General features: G+C 39.7%; 2 protein-coding genes and 2 long non-coding RNA genes across 5 annotated transcripts in view; 2 read left to right on the top strand and 2 right to left on the bottom strand.

Moving 5' to 3' along the window:
- The window catches only part of LOC144659189 (uncharacterized), a 30,943-nt gene that overhangs the window by 11,782 nt on the left and 1,546 nt on the right, over positions 1 to 17,615 (top strand). Inside the window, exon 4 of one of the 2 annotated variants that reach the window (XR_013571867.1) lies at positions 5,226 to 5,295. The exons of the other annotated variant lie outside the window; for it this stretch is intronic. This is a non-coding gene — a long non-coding RNA (uncharacterized LOC144659189). The remainder of the gene's footprint in view (positions 1 to 5,225; positions 5,296 to 17,615) is intronic. 2 annotated transcript variants of the gene reach the window in all.
- Positions 931 to 3,104, bottom strand: LOC144659205 (uncharacterized). The gene is made up of 2 exons (XR_013571870.1): positions 2,969 to 3,104; positions 931 to 961 (listed from the first exon to the last, which is right to left on the bottom strand). It is a non-coding gene; the product is annotated as an uncharacterized LOC144659205 (long non-coding RNA).
- LOC144648900 (uncharacterized) lies at positions 12,182 to 13,357 on the bottom strand. The gene has a single exon (XM_078508346.1). It carries the CDS (start codon positions 13,250 to 13,252, stop codon positions 12,257 to 12,259), a length of 996 nt encoding a protein of 331 aa, XP_078364472.1. The 5' UTR covers positions 13,253 to 13,357; the 3' UTR covers positions 12,182 to 12,256.
- Positions 14,481 to 15,681, top strand: LOC144648907 (uncharacterized). The gene has a single exon (XM_078508358.1). The coding sequence runs from the start codon at positions 14,586 to 14,588 to the stop codon at positions 15,579 to 15,581; it is 996 nt and encodes a 331-aa protein (XP_078364484.1). The 5' UTR covers positions 14,481 to 14,585; the 3' UTR covers positions 15,582 to 15,681.

Genomic DNA, 17,615 nt, shown 5'->3' on the forward strand with positions numbered 1-17,615 from the left:
AGAGAAATAGTAGCGCCCAGACCTGAAAGATAAAAAACAAGAGAGAAATGGTAGCACCGACCAAACCTGAAAGATATAAAATAAGAGAGAAATAGTAGCGCCCAGACCTGAAAGATATAAAACAAGAGAGAAATGGTAGTGCCCAGACCTGAAAGATATAAAACAAGAGAATAATGGTAGCACCAGCCAGACCTGAAAGATATAAAACAAGAGAGAAATAGTAGCGCCCTGACCTGAAAGATATAAAACAAGAGAGTAATGGTAGCACCGGCCAGACCTGAAAGATATAAAACAAGAGAGAAATAGTAGCGCCCAGACCCTAAACATATAAAACAAGAGAGAAATGGTAGTGCCCAGACCTGAAACATATAAAACAAGAGAGAAATGGTAGCGCCGGCCAGACCTGAAAGATATAAAACAAGAGAGAAATAGTAGCGCCCAGACCTAAAAGATATAAAACAAGAATGAAATTGTAGCGCTGGCCAGACCTGAAAGATATAAAACAAGAGAGAAATAGTAGCGCCCAGACCTAAAAGATATAAAACAAGAGAGAAATTGTAGCGCCGGCCAGACCTGAAAGATATAAAACAGGAGAGAAATAGTAGCGCCCATTCAGACCTGAAAGATATAAAACAAACGAGAAATAGTAGCGCCCGGACCTGAAAGATACAAAACAAGAGAAAAATAGTAGCGCCTAGACCTGAAAGATATAAAACAAGAGAGAAATGGTAGCGCCGGCCAGACCTGAAAGATATAAAACAAGAGAGAAATGGTTGCACCGGCAAGACCTAAAAGATATAAAACAAGAGAGAAATTGTAACGCCGGCAAGACCTGAAAGATATAAAACAAAAGAGAAATGGTAGCACCAGCCAGACCTGAAAGATATAAAACAAGAGAGAAATAGTAGCGCCCATACCTGAAAGATATAAAACAAGAGAGAAATGGTAGCGCCGGCCAGACCTGAAAGATATAAAACAAGAGAGAAATAGTAGCGCCCAGACCTGAAAGATATAAAACAAGAGAGAAATTGTAGCGCCGGCAAGACCTGAAAGATATAAAACAAGAGAGAAATGGTAGCACCAGCAAGACCTGAAAGATATAAAACAAGAGAGAAATAGTAGCGCCCAGACCTTTATTGTACATTACCATTTTCCTTTCTGAAGTTCTGAGAAGCTGCGTTCTGATCAAGTCCGCCGGCCAGACCTAAAAGAGATAAAACAAGAGAGAAATAGTAGCACCCAGACCTGAAAGATATAAAACAAGAGAGAAATGGTAGTGCCAGCCAGACCTGAAAGATATAAAACAAGAGAGAAATAGTAGCGCCCAGACCTGAAAGATATAAAACAAGAGAGAAATGGTAGCACCGGCCAGACCTGAAAGATATAACTCAAGAGAGAAATCAGTAGCGCCTAGACCTGAAAGATATAAAACAAGAGAGAAATGGTAGTGCCCAGACCTGAAAGATATAAATCAAGAGAGAAATGGTAGCACCGGCCAGACCTGAAAGATATAAAACAAGAGAAAATAATAGCGCCAGCCAGACCTGAAAGATCCACAAGAGAGAAATGGTAGTGCCCAGACCTGAAAGATATAAAACAAGAGAGAAATAGTAGCACCGGCTGGACCTTAAAGATATAAAACAATTAAGAGAGAAATAGTAGCACCCAGACCTGAAAGATATAAAACAAGAGAGAAATGGTAGCACCGGCAAGACCTGAAAGATATAAAACAAGAGAGAAATGGTAGCACCAGCAAGACCTGAAAGATATAAAACAAGAGAGAAATAGTAGCGCCCAGACCTGAAAGATATAAAACAAGAGAGAAATGGTAGCTCCGGCCAGACCTGAAAGATATAAAACAAGAGAGAAATCAGTAGCGCCCAGACCTGAAAGATATTAAACAAGAGAGAAATGGTAGTGCCTAGACCTGAAAGATATAAATCAAGAGAGAAATGGTAGCACCGGCCAGACCTGAAAGATATAAAACAAGAGAAAATAATAGCGCCAGCCAGACCTGAAAGATCCACAAGAGAGAAATGGTAGTGCCCAGACCTGAAAGATATAAAACAAGAGAGAAATAGTAGCACCGGCTGGACCTTAAAGATATAAAACAATTAAGAGAGAAATAGTAGCACCCAGACCTGAAAGATATGAAACAAGAGAGAAATTGTAGCGCCGGCCAGACCATTAAGATATAAAACAAGAGAGAAATAGTAGCGCCCAGACCTGAAAGATATAAAACAAGAGAGAAATGGTAGTGCCTAGACCTGAAAGATATAAATCAAGAGAGAAATGGTAGCACCAGCCAGACCTGAAAGATATAAAACAAGAGAGAAATAGTAGCGCCCAGACCTGAAAGATATAAAACAAGAGAGAAATTGTAGCGCCGGCAAGACCTGAAAGATATAAAACAAGAGAGAAATGGTAGTGCCTAGACCTGAAAGATATAAATCAAGAGAGAAATGGTAGCACCAGCCAGACCTGAAAGATATAAAACAAGAGAGAAATAGTGGCGCCCAGACCTGAAAGATATAAAACAAGAGAGAAATTGTAGTGCCGGCAAGACCTGAAAGATATAAAACAAGAGAGAAATAGTAGCACCCAGACCTGAAAGATATAAAACAAGAGAGAAATGGTAGCACCGGCCAGACCTGAAAGATATAAAACAAGAGAGAAATAGTAGCGCCCAGACCTGAAAGATAAAAAGAGGGAAATGGTAGAGCCCAGACCTGAAGGATGTAAAAAAGAGAGAAATAGTAGCGCTCAGACCTTTATTGTACATTACCATTTTCCTTTCTGAAGTTCTGAGAAGCTGCGTTCTGATCAAGTCCGCCGGCCAGACCTAAAAGAGATAAAACAAGAGAGAAATAGTAGCACCCAGACCTGAAAGATATAAAACAAGAGAGAAATGGTAGTGCCAGCCAGACCTGAAAGATATAAAACAAGCGAGAAATAGTAGCGCCCAGACCTGAAAGATATAAAACAAGAGAGAAATTGTAGCGCCGGCAAGACCTGAAAGATATAAAACAAGGAATGCGTGGGTCTTGGTGGGTCTTGGCCGCGTAATGATAGATAAATTTTTCACCGGAACATTTTTAGCACGCTGTACTCCATGATTTTCCATTTTAGATCCACTTAAAAATTGTTCGGTGTTTCTTCATTTCATTTTGATATTTAAAATGGAATTCACCGTGTTCAGAATGGAAAACCAGACCATGGAAGTTAGTGAGTAGAAGTGCCACAAGGTGCCATGATCTTGTACATTTTGTTACCGGGGAAGATTTCGTAACAATCAATCAGACAGGCAGACGGCATGCATTGTGGACGACTTGTAACAATAGAAAATCGCATAAGCCAATATCTTCTGACAATGAAGATTCGCAGCAGCTTTAAAGTGATTTAATCGATAAATGGCAGAGATCAATAATAAATACCTACCTTTAAGTTGCAAAAGGCTAGATGAAGAGTGACGTCTGAAAATAACACTATGGATCGGAAGCGCTGATGCATTCCTATCAAGTGATGTTTTCATCACCCACAGCGAAAAGTATTCCCTTGAGAAATTAAAATATTCCCTTGGTAAGAGAGTGTCAAGCTTAACCACTATGTCTTTCTATTTAGCTTGTAAACAAGCAAAATAGTCAATAAAAATGGCCTTCGAGATGCGAAAGGCCATGAAAATATAATACGAGACATAATTGACCCTGAAAAAAGGTGTCCTTTGAGGTGTGACTTACAGCCAAAATGATAACTTCCGAGATACAATGGACCACGAAAAAGAAGGTATCCTTCGAGGTGTGACTGGACACACAAAAAAAGATGTTCTTCAGGACGTGAAAGGCCACTAAAATATAATACGAAACACGATTGACCACGAAAAAGGTATCCTTTGAGGCGTGACTGACAGCCAAAAAGATAACCACTGAGATGCGATGTACCACGAAAAAGAAGGTATCTTTCAAGGTGTGACTGGATGCAAAAAAAGATGACCTCTGAGACACAAAAGACCACGAAAATATAATAAGAGACACAATTGACCACAAATTGACCGCAAATTATCCGAACTTCAACACGGATCAACACGGTTTTACAGCGATTCTTTTTGCTGTCGTCGGTAAACTTGCCAAGCGATTCTTAAAATTATTTCGGTTCCCAAGCAAACAAATTTTACGGGCTTGTGCATAACAAAATCGTTCGTTCTTGCGGGAGTTCTTGCAAGTTGAAAACGGGAGTTTCTCGGAGTTGGCTTCATGCAAATGAGCCCTCAAGTTCACAAGGTCATGCTAGAGGGCTGTGATTGGCGGATTTCGATCCGTTTTGTGTTCATAGCTCATCGAAAAATAAGCGGGCTGAGCCAAAAATTTTCCAAGTGCCGCGAACATAGCGGTTTTATGGTATGCAGAAGTTCAGATAATTCGTCAACTAGAAAACTAAAAACATTTTTGGAATCGCTTGACAATTCTAAACAAATATCTGATACTATCAAAACGTTTGAGTGGATATTTTGCGAAAATTTCGCTATCGTGAAAAAAGGCTCGGCTACCAAATCAAGAATGGTTTCCAAACTCCCCAAGAAAACGATCCCCCCAAAAAAATTTTGCTTTGTGATGCCTGTTTGCGTTTTGCCTACTTGCGTGATGCCTACTTGCGTGATGCCTGTTTGCGTGATGCCTGTTTGCGTTTTGCCTACTTGCGTGATGCCTACTTGCGTGATGCCTGTTTGCGTGATGCCTGTTTGCATTATGCCTTCTTGCGTTTTGCCTACTTGCGTTATGCCTCTTCGCGTTTTGCCTACTTGCGTGATGCCTGTTTGCGTTATGCCTATTAGCGTGATGCCTGTTTGTATGATGGCTTTTAGGGTTTTGCCTTCTGGCGTTTTGCCTTTTTGCATTTAATGGCTAATTGCTGAATCGGATTGTTGCCATTCAACTTTGGATTGATGCATTCCTGATTTCAATGATTTTATTTCAACTACTGAGTATTGAATTTTGTCATAGATATACCTCCATATAACCACTACCGGAAAGAACTTGACGGCGGCTTTCGTTGCCAAGGCAACACTGAGAACATTGGACCATGAATTGATGAAGTTTAGTTGATACTTACATTGACTGCTTACTTAATTAAGACAGATGACTGACTGGTTATTGAGGATAGGATAAACTGAAATAAAAATTAATTATGCATCAGTTTTTAATTAATGTATGTCACCTTTTTTTTTTCAGTTAGTTCTTGACAGAAGCAGAGAGACTCATTCCCGGGACTCATTCAATGTAAAAAAGTGTTTTCGTCAAAGTAATGAAATTTTGGTTGCGTTGTATCACTCGTATATTTTTAAATAATATTTTTGCACTCCACACATTTCTTTGAATTAAATGTTCTTCTAGTCAAGGAAGGATAAGGCGCTGTTAATTCGATACATATCGATGCATATTGCATGGTAAACGCACAAGTATTTTTGTATGTGAGAATCATTTTAAGTATAAAAACTTGCAAGGGTCAGCGACGAAACCTGGCTAACACGTTATATAATCAGATAAACGTACCTTCGTTTTTAAGTGTTTGTTTACAATTTGCCATGATTTTTGTTCTTTCTTCGGTAGCTTGCATCTGAAATTGACAAGAGCAAAGGAGCTGGGTTATTAAGGTCGGGAAACACTAGGCAACAAGTCGCTGCAACATGTCGAGGCGGCAAGTTGCTGCAACATGTTGCCTCATGTGACATGGTGCATTTCTACGATAATCTTTGTCGCTGCAATCAGTTGCACAAATTCAAACCAGTTTGAATTTGTGAGACCGATTGCAGCGACAAAATGAGCGAAAGCAGCGTTGTCGCAGCGTGTGGCTGTGCACCCTCTGCGACAAGTCACTGCAACAAAATATAAATTAACCAATGACAGAGCGTGATGAATTTTTGCTATATTGAAGTTAAAAACTAGTTCACATCACCACTCTTTCAAATTCGCTGCATCCCAAGCGCAGCGGCTTGTTTTAAGGTGGCTCGACCCAGTTTTTTTCTAGCGATACCTATCAACTTTGAAACCCTCATACTTAAAGGGATTAATCTTTTAGAAATATGGAACAATGGAAAAGAAATTGTCACGCATTAGCTTTTCTTGTTGGGTCGACGTCTTGGCTGAGATAAAAGTTAACCGGCTTTGAGTTTGGTGTTGTGTGACTGCTTTCTTCAGTTGGAAATGTATTCATTCATCCATTATTGTTTACTTGAACTCGATGAGAATATTACCATATTCCGAACTATTTCGGAAAGCTTTCGGAGGGTAGCCAAGCGTGGTCATTACACGCGTGGTGCACAGGAATTCGATGTTGTGTTTAAATCGAAACAATAGGAAATCCCAGAGCACAAAATTATTCAAAACTTCGACATCGCTTCAATGTTTACTCAATTTTGCTTTTAGTTTAGACAACCTTAGATATTTTCAATTAGCATGAAATTTAGGGATTGTGTGGTGTACTGATTATTTGTCACCCTGAAAAAATTTGGAAAAATTTCATCGACAGGTTTTTGAAATAATCGCTTTTTTTCAAAAGTAGCCGTAAAAATGGTAAATAGAGCTGAACATTGAGCTCTACTCCGATTAAGATATTTTCATATATTTCAAAATCGCGCAAGTCTACTTTCTTCTAAAGGTTTGGATGTACTATATGGAACATTTCTTAAAGGAATGGGGGCTAAATCCTCTCATTAAACATAAAAAAGAAGCAAATTTCTTGAAGTCTTGACTTTATTTTACGCATAAATTATACCATCTAAAAAGAAATTCCAAGATATTTCAAAATTCCTGTTGTAGATTTCGATGAAACTCCACTGAGATGAAGGCAAACACCCAAGGAATACGTAGCGTGGAGGATCTCGAGAGAAAATGCGGTTACCACCTAAAAATCGATTCAGAGCAAAACCCTGTGTGACATCATTGCCACATGATATTCATTCTGTTCGCCAAAAAAATTATATCATATTGAAGTTCAGTGTATGTGTAATGCATGTGATGTAGTAGTTTTGTCATTGACATCAAGGGTTTCAAAGTTGTTAGGTATCGCTAGAAAAAAACTGGGTCGAGCCACCTTAAATTAGTACATACATAGCGACTTGTCGCAGAGACCTGTCACTGCGACTTGTCGCCTGGTGTGTCCCTACTTTTACGCCAGCCACACACAGCTGTTTTGAGAAAGGTTGTTGGAAAAAGCACAAAAGTGCATGCCACGGTCTGGGTATTCACTGGAATTTTGCATTTTTGCCTAGAGGAAATGTATTAGTTGGTATTTTTGCACCTGGAGAATTTTTTCCTCTCATGAGGCCTTTTTTCGTTAGCTTTACTTTTACTGTCGCATGTCTTTGACTTCTGAAAATTCAATTCATTTAAATATCAATATGGCTAAAAGTACCTTGTTTCCACATGTCTTTAGTGAAAAGAAACTTTCAAATGCAGTGGAAATAACTAACTAGGGGATATATAGTGTTTATTGATCTTACGAGCTCCAGGTAGGCAAAATTCAGAAATAATTCCCATTGTTTGTTCGGTTTTGTTATTGGTCAAAAACCAAATTCTCCTTGCAATGGTAGAAGTTTTTCATACCCAGTGATTTTGCTATTTTACAGGAATACCAGATGCAAATTAGTTTAGCATCCAGGACTTCTCGTTTCAATAAAAGCTTGCATTCCCATGTGTTGTGAGAAGGATATTCGAACGCCGAAAGTGAAAGGACGACTTTTGGCAAGATTTCTGCATAGCCCCATACACTTTTGTGACTGACTGAGCGTTCAGAGATATGTAATCAGAGATATGCATCTATCAATGTTAAGCCCGAGAGGGGGAGGGGGGGGGGGAGTCAGGCTGATGTGGGGCATTAGCTGTTATTGGAGTTGTCAGCGGTTTGACATACAAACGAGGCGAAAGGGTCATTCTGCATTATGTTGATAGATGTGTTGACCCTTTCGCCTCGTTCGCATAACTTCTTAACAAAAGAATATATTATCGCCGGCTCAACTGCAATAACAGCTTTTGACTTGACTTTTCAGACGAAATTTTGGTTAAAATCCCCACCCTAGGGCCCCGAAAAATAACATCAAATTCCCCCACATTGAGCAAAGAGTAATCCTTAAAGCATCGCATTCGTTGTGTTTATTTTATGAATGGTTGATATAAATTGCCAAGTTTTGATTTTCTCTAGGGCTTTTTGGCCTCTTTTTTCATTCTAAGGGAATTTTGAACAAATCTAATTATTTTGGTCATCCATTTTTACTTTTAGAGGAAATATGCGTATCACATCTAGCCACTTAAATTTTAAATCCTTTTTATATGGAAAATTAACCTTATCGGCCACATTGACGCGAAGAGGCGATTTGGTTCCACTCCCTTTTGCAAAAAAATTAAACTTCCCTGCCCTGGGGCCAAGTCTTTGTCAAATTCCTTAGGGTGGGGAAGGCAATTCCGGTCAAATGCATCTGCCCGACCCCACCCCACCCTATCACGGGCTTGACAATGATAAATGCATAAATAAGTGGCCCGGTATTAATCGCTACAAAAATCCTTCAAAAGAAAATTTACAATGGTCGACAGCCAAATCGAACTTACACGTATTAAGTTGACGGCAAAAAAAGACGAATAAACAGATAAACGTACCTTCGTAAATGTCTGTTCAGAATTTGCCATGATTATTCCTCAAGGTCGTTTGGTATGCCGGTGTCTCGTTTGGTTGGAGCAATTCGTTCCATAGCAGGCATCTGAAATTGACAAGAACAAAGCCACATTTAAACAAAAGGATTTCGTGGAAAGTTAAATTAAACTCTCAGGAAATTAGAAATCGGTTCTCTCATACACTCTTTTTTTTATAAGAATACAGGTTTTCCAACCCAGGCTGAATATTCTTATTTTTCTGCCGATTTTAGGCTGAAAATAATCTTATGAACATCTTTAGAAAACACCGTTTGACATTTAGCAAGTATTGGGTAATCAATTACAAGTGTTTGATGTCGAGATCTGTATCGTGTTACATTGTGCACATGTACCATTGCTTTTCGTTGCAGCCTGGCCGTTTTAACAAAGCATTCCTCACAGAGATAAAGTGACGGAAATGAAAAAGAATTTTGTTCTTCCATATTGAAGCTAGCCCTTCTTGGCAATATCGCACCTGCCATGGTTTCTGTTGTCAAAGTAATTCCTTGTGCTTCAACGTAATTTTTAGAGATAACACCCCCAGTTCGGGAATGGTTAATTTGGGTGTGTCCACAAACACGCGCAAAGTTTCGCCGTTACGTCTTTGAAACTTTCGCTGTGATATTTTTGTTTGTCATGTTCAACCTGAATAACAAATTCAAGCTTGGCGCCAACTCACGCATAAAAAGATGGCATCTGATTGGTTCGCGTCATCAAAGGCTGCACGGGATTTCGCTCGCTTTTGTTGTTTGTTGGTTTTATGCAAATTAGACATTTATACCTACGATTTATGCCTATTCAAAACGAGAGGAAGAAAAAGGGCCTGTTTACATGAAGTTCGTTCTGCATTCACATGACAGAGTCGACCACTGTAACCAAAGGCATTTTCACGTGCGCGGTTTTCGCGCGAAATCAAAACAAGATGGCGCATGTTTAGCGCAAACATGTTTTTGTGCTCATTAATGGCCCTATCTGCAAATTTAACGAGCAATTTGATCATAGAGCTACTACTTTGGGCTAAACAGTAAATGCTATTAAGGTTTTTCGCTCTGAATTCAAACTGTGGCCTCCGTATGCGGTTTCATGAGATGCGCTTCATCTCGGAACGAAATTCGTTCTGTGTTTACATGATACCAGAATGAAATGTCATTCCAGAACGAAAATTTCATTCCGGAATGAAAACCGGAATGAACTCATTCCGGAATGACTTAACTTTCGTCTCGGTATCATGTAAACAGATACAGAGAAATGTATGGGGATGGAATGAACTCGTTCCGGAATGAAAGTCATTCCGGAATCATGTAAACAGGCCCAAAGTTAGGGCCTGTTTACATGATTCCGGAATGACTTTCATTCCGGAACGAGTTCATTCCATCCCCATACATTTCTCTGTATCTGTTTACATGATACCGAGACGAAAGTCAAGTCATTCCGGAATGAGTTCATTCCGGTTTTCATTCCGGAATGAAAGTTTCGTTCTGGAATGACATTTCATTCTGGTATCATGTAAACACAGAACAAATTTCGTTCCGAGATGAAATTGCAACTCGTTAAACTGCATACGGACTCCTCAGTTTGAATACAGAGCGAAAAAACGTAAAAGCATTTACTATTAAGCCCAAAAAAGCAGCTCTATGGTCAAATTACTCGTTAAAATTGCAGATACGGCAATTAATGGGCACAAAAACATGTTTGCGCGAAACATGCGCCATCTTGTTTTGATCTCGCGCGAAGCATGCGCCACCTTGTTTTGAGCTCTTGGGAAACTGACCGCGCACGTGAAAGTGCCTTTGGTTGAACCGGTTGACTCTGTCATGTGAATGCAGAACGAACTTCATTCCGGAATCATGTAAACAGGCCCTTAGTAACAACGTATATTTTAGTGACAGATCTCATTCCATAGCAACAAATTGGCACTTATTGGGGACGCTAGAAAAGTAGAGAAAAATCGCTTAAATCTATTAACTTCTAAAATTCATCAATAAGAATTGTAGAAGGGAATCTTTTTGTGTTCGTAGATCCACGAACGGCTAAAACTAAACCTAAACACAAAGAATTTGACCGGAACGGACCGGACCGGACCGGACCGGACCAATTTTTTGACGCTTCCCTACTCAATTTTCTCTGTCCTGTAAATGCGCCTTTAATTAGTGAAAAATCGACATTTAAAACTTTCGCGAATACTTATTCTAAACTTGGTGGCAAAATATAAAGAAAGTTTCATCTTTTCTACGTAAAATTATTTTTACATTTGCGAGCCGCAGTAGATTGAATTTTGGTATGATATCACTATAGTTTCAAACCCGTGAAATTCTAATTCATTAAACCTAGGACAGATTTTAGGAAAGAATTTTTGCCGAATATTACAGCTGAATAAAATCTGATTCGCACGTCTTGAAACTTAAAAAAAGTGCGGAAATGACAAAACCTGCTGATCTCGGGCTGAAAACGCGGTTTTGGACACAAACTCGTGCATTTTGCTGAAAATATGGTAATGACTTGCACAAACTTTGCTGAAATGAAATCGCCAAAACGTGGTGCGCAAAGTGAAGATTCCACTTTGGAAAGAATACAATTCGATTCAGATGGTGTCGAAAGTATGCACTGGATTCGTGTTTAATTGGATGAAAGCAAAGAAATTAAAATCATATTTTCTGTGGTTCGTTTAATATCAGACTGCGTTTGAAGAAGCTACGTCACGGACAACCCATCTTGAAAAAAGTTTGTCGTTCGTAATCTGTCTAAATCTTCGTCAGTTGAAACCATCCTTGGTTATTTTCACGTTTTTATTACTCCTTTGTTGTTTTTCTACATTACAAAACACTATTACTTTGAGGTTTTCTTCAATTCGGAAGTAGCCAGAAAAATGACTTAAAATACCGTGACATTGCTTCCTTAATCCCATTAGGTGATGGCTCCATAAATGTCCCGTAGAGAATATTTTGAGATCTAAACTAAAAATACTGAGGAAACAGAACATATAGCTACATATGTACTTAAAAAGATTCACCTGTACTAAAGTCTGCCAGCGGGACGAAATAAAGCAAATTCAATCTCCTATTATTTGTCAGCGCCACTTTAAAATTTTGGAATAAACCATAACACTCTCAAAATAAATAAAGCTTTACGAATTTTCTCCCCCTTATCTCGACCAGTAGATAATAAATATTTTTACGCGCCCAAAGCTACATTTTTTAGACGTTTTAAATCGTTTACAGTCGATCAATATCCGGAAAAAATGGTGGACAGTACATTTTAAACACCACATTGCAAATTCAGTTTCTAAGTCGATTATCCGCGTGGCAGTTCTTGTCCGACACACGCCCAGCGAAATTCAGCGAATTTAAAATTAACAATGTCATGTACGGTCCAAATGTTTTTGCCTTTGGTTAATCCGTAATTTGGCATTATACATTTCAGAATAAAAATCAACGCTATTAAAACATGACGTTTCGGCGACGACATGTCACCATTATCAAATGCAAATTTTTACATGGTACAGAACGATATTTATAGAAAAGAAAGTGTGAAACTAAATTACAATAAATGAAGCGTGGAAAACAGAAAAATGTGCATAACTAAGTAAACAGTTTCGCTGGTATGGAGTCCTTTTGAGTGTTCAGGGATGGTTTCTTTTTCCTAATTAGCAGCATCTCGTAAATTAGGCACTCAAATTTTCCGCGGCATTTCTTTAGGATGGCAAATTGGCTGTGAAGGTCGATCGGCTTTTGATTGTGTTGTTCTTGAAGGTGTTTACCAATTACGGAGTATCTGTGCTCCTCGATGCGCAGGTGAAGGTGGCGGCTCGTGTAGCCAATATAATTCGCATCGCACGAATTACATTTAAATTCATATACTACACTTTGTTGGTTTACTAGAGAGGGCTTTGTTTCCGTGAACTTCAAATCTTCAGAGATTTTCTTGCTTGTGAAGACTGGTGTTATTTCACGATCTATTTTCTTTCCTAGGTCACACAGTTCTTTACGTACGTAGTCAGCCGATTTTTGATCTTTGAATGGCAAGGTGATGCGTACAGGGTTGTCCGCTGGCGCAATACAACTTTCGTTCTGGTCTTGAGAGGAATGAAATCTGTTAAGGACAGAGTCAATTAATTTCCCGGGATATTTCAGTTTCAGGAATGTGGTCTTTAGTTCCCTACATTCTTGTGCGAAGAGATCCGGCGAGGAAGACAGGCGTTTGGCGCGATCAAACATAGTTCTTAAAAGTGATCGTTTATATCGATTGTCGACGTGACTCTGATAATGGAGCAGAAGTCCTTTATTGGTCTTTTTCCTGTAGACAGATGTGTTAAGGCGGTTATCGGTCTTAATGATTGCCATGCCTACAAAGGGTAACATGTTGTTGACTGCCGTTTCCATTGTGAATTGGATTGCTGGGTGCGCGTCATTTAAGATTGTGAGGAGATCAGTTGCAGCGGGAAGGTCAGGTACTAGTGCGAAGGTATCATCGACGTATCTCTTGTAGAATTTGGGAAGTTTGTTTTCACGTGCTAGTTTCTCTTCAATGGAGCACATAAAGGTGTTTGCCATTAATGGTCCCAATGGTGATCCCATGGCAACGCCGTCTATTTGTTCGTACAAATCGCCGTTAAATTGAAAAAGTTGATCTTTTGTAGCAATTGTAAGCAGCTCGATAAGGTCACCTTCACTGATGTTAAGATTATGTGTGTTATTAAACCAGTTCCCATTGAAGGCTTTCTTTGCCAAAATCTGTATAGTTTCTTCTAGCGGTACGTTAGTGAAGAGTGCTGTGACGTCGTACGACACCATGAAATCGTTCTCACCGATTTGTAGATGTTGGATCTCATCAGAAAATTGAAAGATGTCGGAGATCGTGTATTCATTGATCGACAAGGGTTTCAATTTTTCGTCCAGCCACTTTGCCAGAGGATAGTTGTACGTATCTGTTGCAGATAAGATAGGTCGCATGGCAAGACGTTCTTTGTGGGTCTTTGGAAGGCCATACAGATGGGCTAATCTGGAGCCTTTCTTGCAGACGGAATTCGCTATTTCTTTGGGAAGAATTCTTCTAACGACCGCTTCGAGATGCTTTTCTTTTTCAAACAACGGATGATAGTATTTTGGTGGTCTTCCTCTCGTCGTGGGTCTCTCTGGTGCGACTGGCGTAAATTTGGTAAGATCGTTGATTGATGCTTCGCAGAGTAAACGGAAATAATCGGACTTGTCCATAACAACAACGCCTGAACCCTTATCCGGTTTAGTTATCACTATGTCATATGCGTTGTTGTTATGGACAAGTCCGATTATTTCCGTTTACTCTGCGAAGCATCAATCAACGATCTTACCAAATTTACGCCAGTCGCACCAGAGAGACCCACGACGAGAGGAAGACCACCAAAATACTATCATCCGTTGTTTGAAAAAGAAAAGCATCTCGAAGCGGTCGTTAGAAGAATTCTTCCCAAAGAAATAGCGAATTCCGTCTGCAAGAAAGGCTCCAGATTAGCCCATCTGTATGGCCTTCCAAAGACCCACAAAGAACGTCTTGCCATGCGACCTATCTTATCTGCAACAGATACGTACAACTATCCTCTGGCAAAGTGGCTGGACGAAAAAATTGAAACCCTTGTCGATCAATGAATACACGATCTCCGACATCTTTCAATTTTCTGATGAGATCCAACATCTACAAATCGGTGAGAACGATTTCATGGTGTCGTACGACGTCACAGCACTCTTCACTAACGTACCGCTAGAAGAAACTATACAGATTTTGGCAAAGAAAGCCTTCAATGGGAACTGGTTTAATAACACACATAATCTTAACATCAGTGAAGGTGACCTTATCGAGCTGCTTACAATTGCTACAAAAGATCAACTTTTTCAATTTAACGGCGATTTGTACGAACAAATAGACGGCGTTGCCATGGGATCACCATTGGGACCATTAATGGCAAACACCTTTATGTGCTCCATTGAAGAGAAACTAGCACGTGAAAACAAACTTCCCAAATTCTACAAGAGATACGTCGATGATACCTTCGCACTAGTACCTGACCTTCCCGCTGCAACTGATCTCCTCACAATCTTAAATGACGCGCACCCAGCAATCCAATTCACAATGGAAACGGCAGTCAACAACATGTTACCCTTTGTAGGCATGGCAATCATTAAGACCGATAACCGCCTTAACACATCTGTCTACAGGAAAAAGACCAATAAAGGACTTCTGCTCCATTATCAGAGTCACGTCGACAATCGATATAAACGATCACTTTTAAGAACTATGTTTGATCGCGCCAAACGCCTGTCTTCCTCGCCGGATCTCTTCGCACAAGAATGTAGGGAACTAAAGACCACATTCCTGAAACTGAAATATCCCGGGAAATTAATTGACTCTGTCCTTAACAGATTTCATTCCTCTCAAGACCAGAACGAAAGTTGTATTGCGCCAGCGGACAACCCTGTACGCATCACCTTGCCATTCAAAGATCAAAAATCGGCTGACTACGTACGTAAAGAACTGTGTGACCTAGGAAAGAAAATAGATCGTGAAATAACACCAGTCTTCACAAGCAAGAAAATCTCTGAAGATTTGAAGTTCACGGAAACAAAGCCCTCTCTAGTAAACCAACAAAGTGTAGTATATGAATTTAAATGTAATTCGTGCGATGCGAATTATATTGGCTACACGAGCCGCCACCTTCACCTGCGCATCGAGGAGCACAGATACTCCGTAATTGGTAAACACCTTCAAGAACAACACAATCAAAAGCCGATCGACCTTCACAGCCAATTTGCCATCCTAAAGAAATGCCGCGGAAAATTTGAGTGCCTAATTTACGAGATGCTGCTAATTAGGAAAAAGAAACCATCCCTGAACACTCAAAAGGACTCCATACCAGCGAAACTGTTTACTTAGTTATGCACATTTTTCTGTTTTCCACGCTTCATTTATTGTAATTTAGTTTCACACTTTCTTTTCTATAAATATCGTTCTGTACCATGTAAAAATTTGCATTTGATAATGGTGACATGTCGTCGCCGAAACGTCATGTTTTAATAGCGTTGATTTTTATTCTGAAATGTGTTTCAAAATCTTCCGTTGGCATTATACATTTATCCTATTAAAGCAGCTAGCTTGGCCAATTTTAACGCACCCTAAATGCTATCCACCATTTCTGTCGAAACATTCAAGCATTTTTTAAATTTGAATTCAGTCTTATTACCACACTCCTCCAATGCGAAATGATCCATTGATGTTTAGCTGTGGATTCCTTTCTTGTCCTTTCCTCTTGTTGTTTTAGTCTGTAAATGGAACAGGAAAGCAGATATTTAGCCTTATACTTGGTAGGAAAATCTGAAACTTTATGCAACTTGAGGTTGGTAGCGCATGGTGTCAAAAGATAAAACGCGAATAAATGTACTTGCGATTTAATGCGTTCTTGAAGAAAAGGTTATTGGTAGATCATGGCAGACAAAAAATTCTTCCGAAAATTTTTGTTTTGCCTTTTGCCTTGTCTTAGTACTTGTCTTCGCTGGTGACGCCAGAGTATTACACTGTCAAAATGGCCACTCAGGGCAACACGTGAATGCCTTGAAAAATATTCGCGTTATCGTTTGAATAAGGAAAGACAACGCTCAGATTGTTTTCTCGGGAAACACACTTCAGCTTAATTTAACTCTCCGTTTTACTATCTTAGGCAAAGGGAATTTATCGAGCGCCTTAATTCAACTCACAAACGGTGAACCAAAACTCCGAACGTTTCTCCTTACATTTGAGCAAAATTGCAGAGAAGTCATTACTCACCTTCGCTTTCTAATAAGGAAGTTTGAGTGGAGTACTTCTGCCGTTGCCGCATCTTTCTCCTTCAGAGATCTTGTCATCGGAGAGCCCGGCCTAGTATTATCATTGCCGTTTACTGTTTAGAGTGAAGCAAATTCTACAATTTGTTATGAATATAGATTAAAAATTTGAAAAGTAATAGCCAATGGCTGACAAATGCGTCACAGCTTTAGGTGTGCCTTGCACGCTGCACAACATGCCACTGGCGCTTGGCGCCAACTCACGCCCGAAAAGATGGCATCTGATTGGTTCGCGCCATCAAAGACCGCACGGGATTTCGCTTTTTTGTTGGTTTTATGGAAATAAATCTTCAGCTAACGTTTCACGATACATTTACAAAGGAAGGAAAGGTATTTTTTAACCATGCATATGACTTTTGCTCGTAGGGAAAGGGATAAAATGGAAAGAACAATTTAAGATTGTGGAATAATTCTCACCACTCAGTTTCGGTTCTTGGAAGCTATAGGAATTTTGGTTAAGCGTGTTGCACCCCAGGGTTTTAATTAGCTGGTGTAGTTAAATTTGTGATTGATGCGGCAATCCCTTTTTGACTTCATTGGCGGGTCTAGGGGGACCCGCCACTGAAGGGCCCCCCGCCACAATTTGGGAGAGTTCAATGAACCCTCCCAAATTGCCTTTAAAAGGGTAAATATCCAAGGGGATTTGGTGTATCGGTAGTATTGCCTACTATCGGCACTCAAATGACTTAATCCCTTTCACTCCCAGTGGGCATACCCGCGGACCGGCACTCAAATACATTAAAAAATATATTTAATACTCTGTTTTAGATTAATTTTCGAAACATGGAAGGTCGAAATGTCAAGTGTTTAGGTCAAGTGCTCTGTTTTCGAGGATTAGTGGAAAAGACTATGGAAAACGCGGGGTGCCGGGATACGGGATCCCGTGGTCTACGAATTTGAAATAAATTTTGACGTGACGCAACATGAGGGGGGGGAGTACTCTGTATATTTTTGGGTAGGGTGTGTCGCTGGGACTGTAAAAATCCTTACCCTATACCAGACATCAGTCCCAAGCTGTTTGATCAGCCCTGCATTTAAAGTTTGTCTGTGGAATTATGGTTTGCTTACTAAATAAGACGAGATAAGAGAA

This window comes from Oculina patagonica, chromosome 1 (genome assembly GCF_052425735.1).
Source record: "Oculina patagonica isolate OP01 chromosome 1, crgOcupat, whole genome shotgun sequence".
Lineage (NCBI taxonomy): Eukaryota > Metazoa > Cnidaria > Anthozoa > Scleractinia > Oculinidae > Oculina > Oculina patagonica.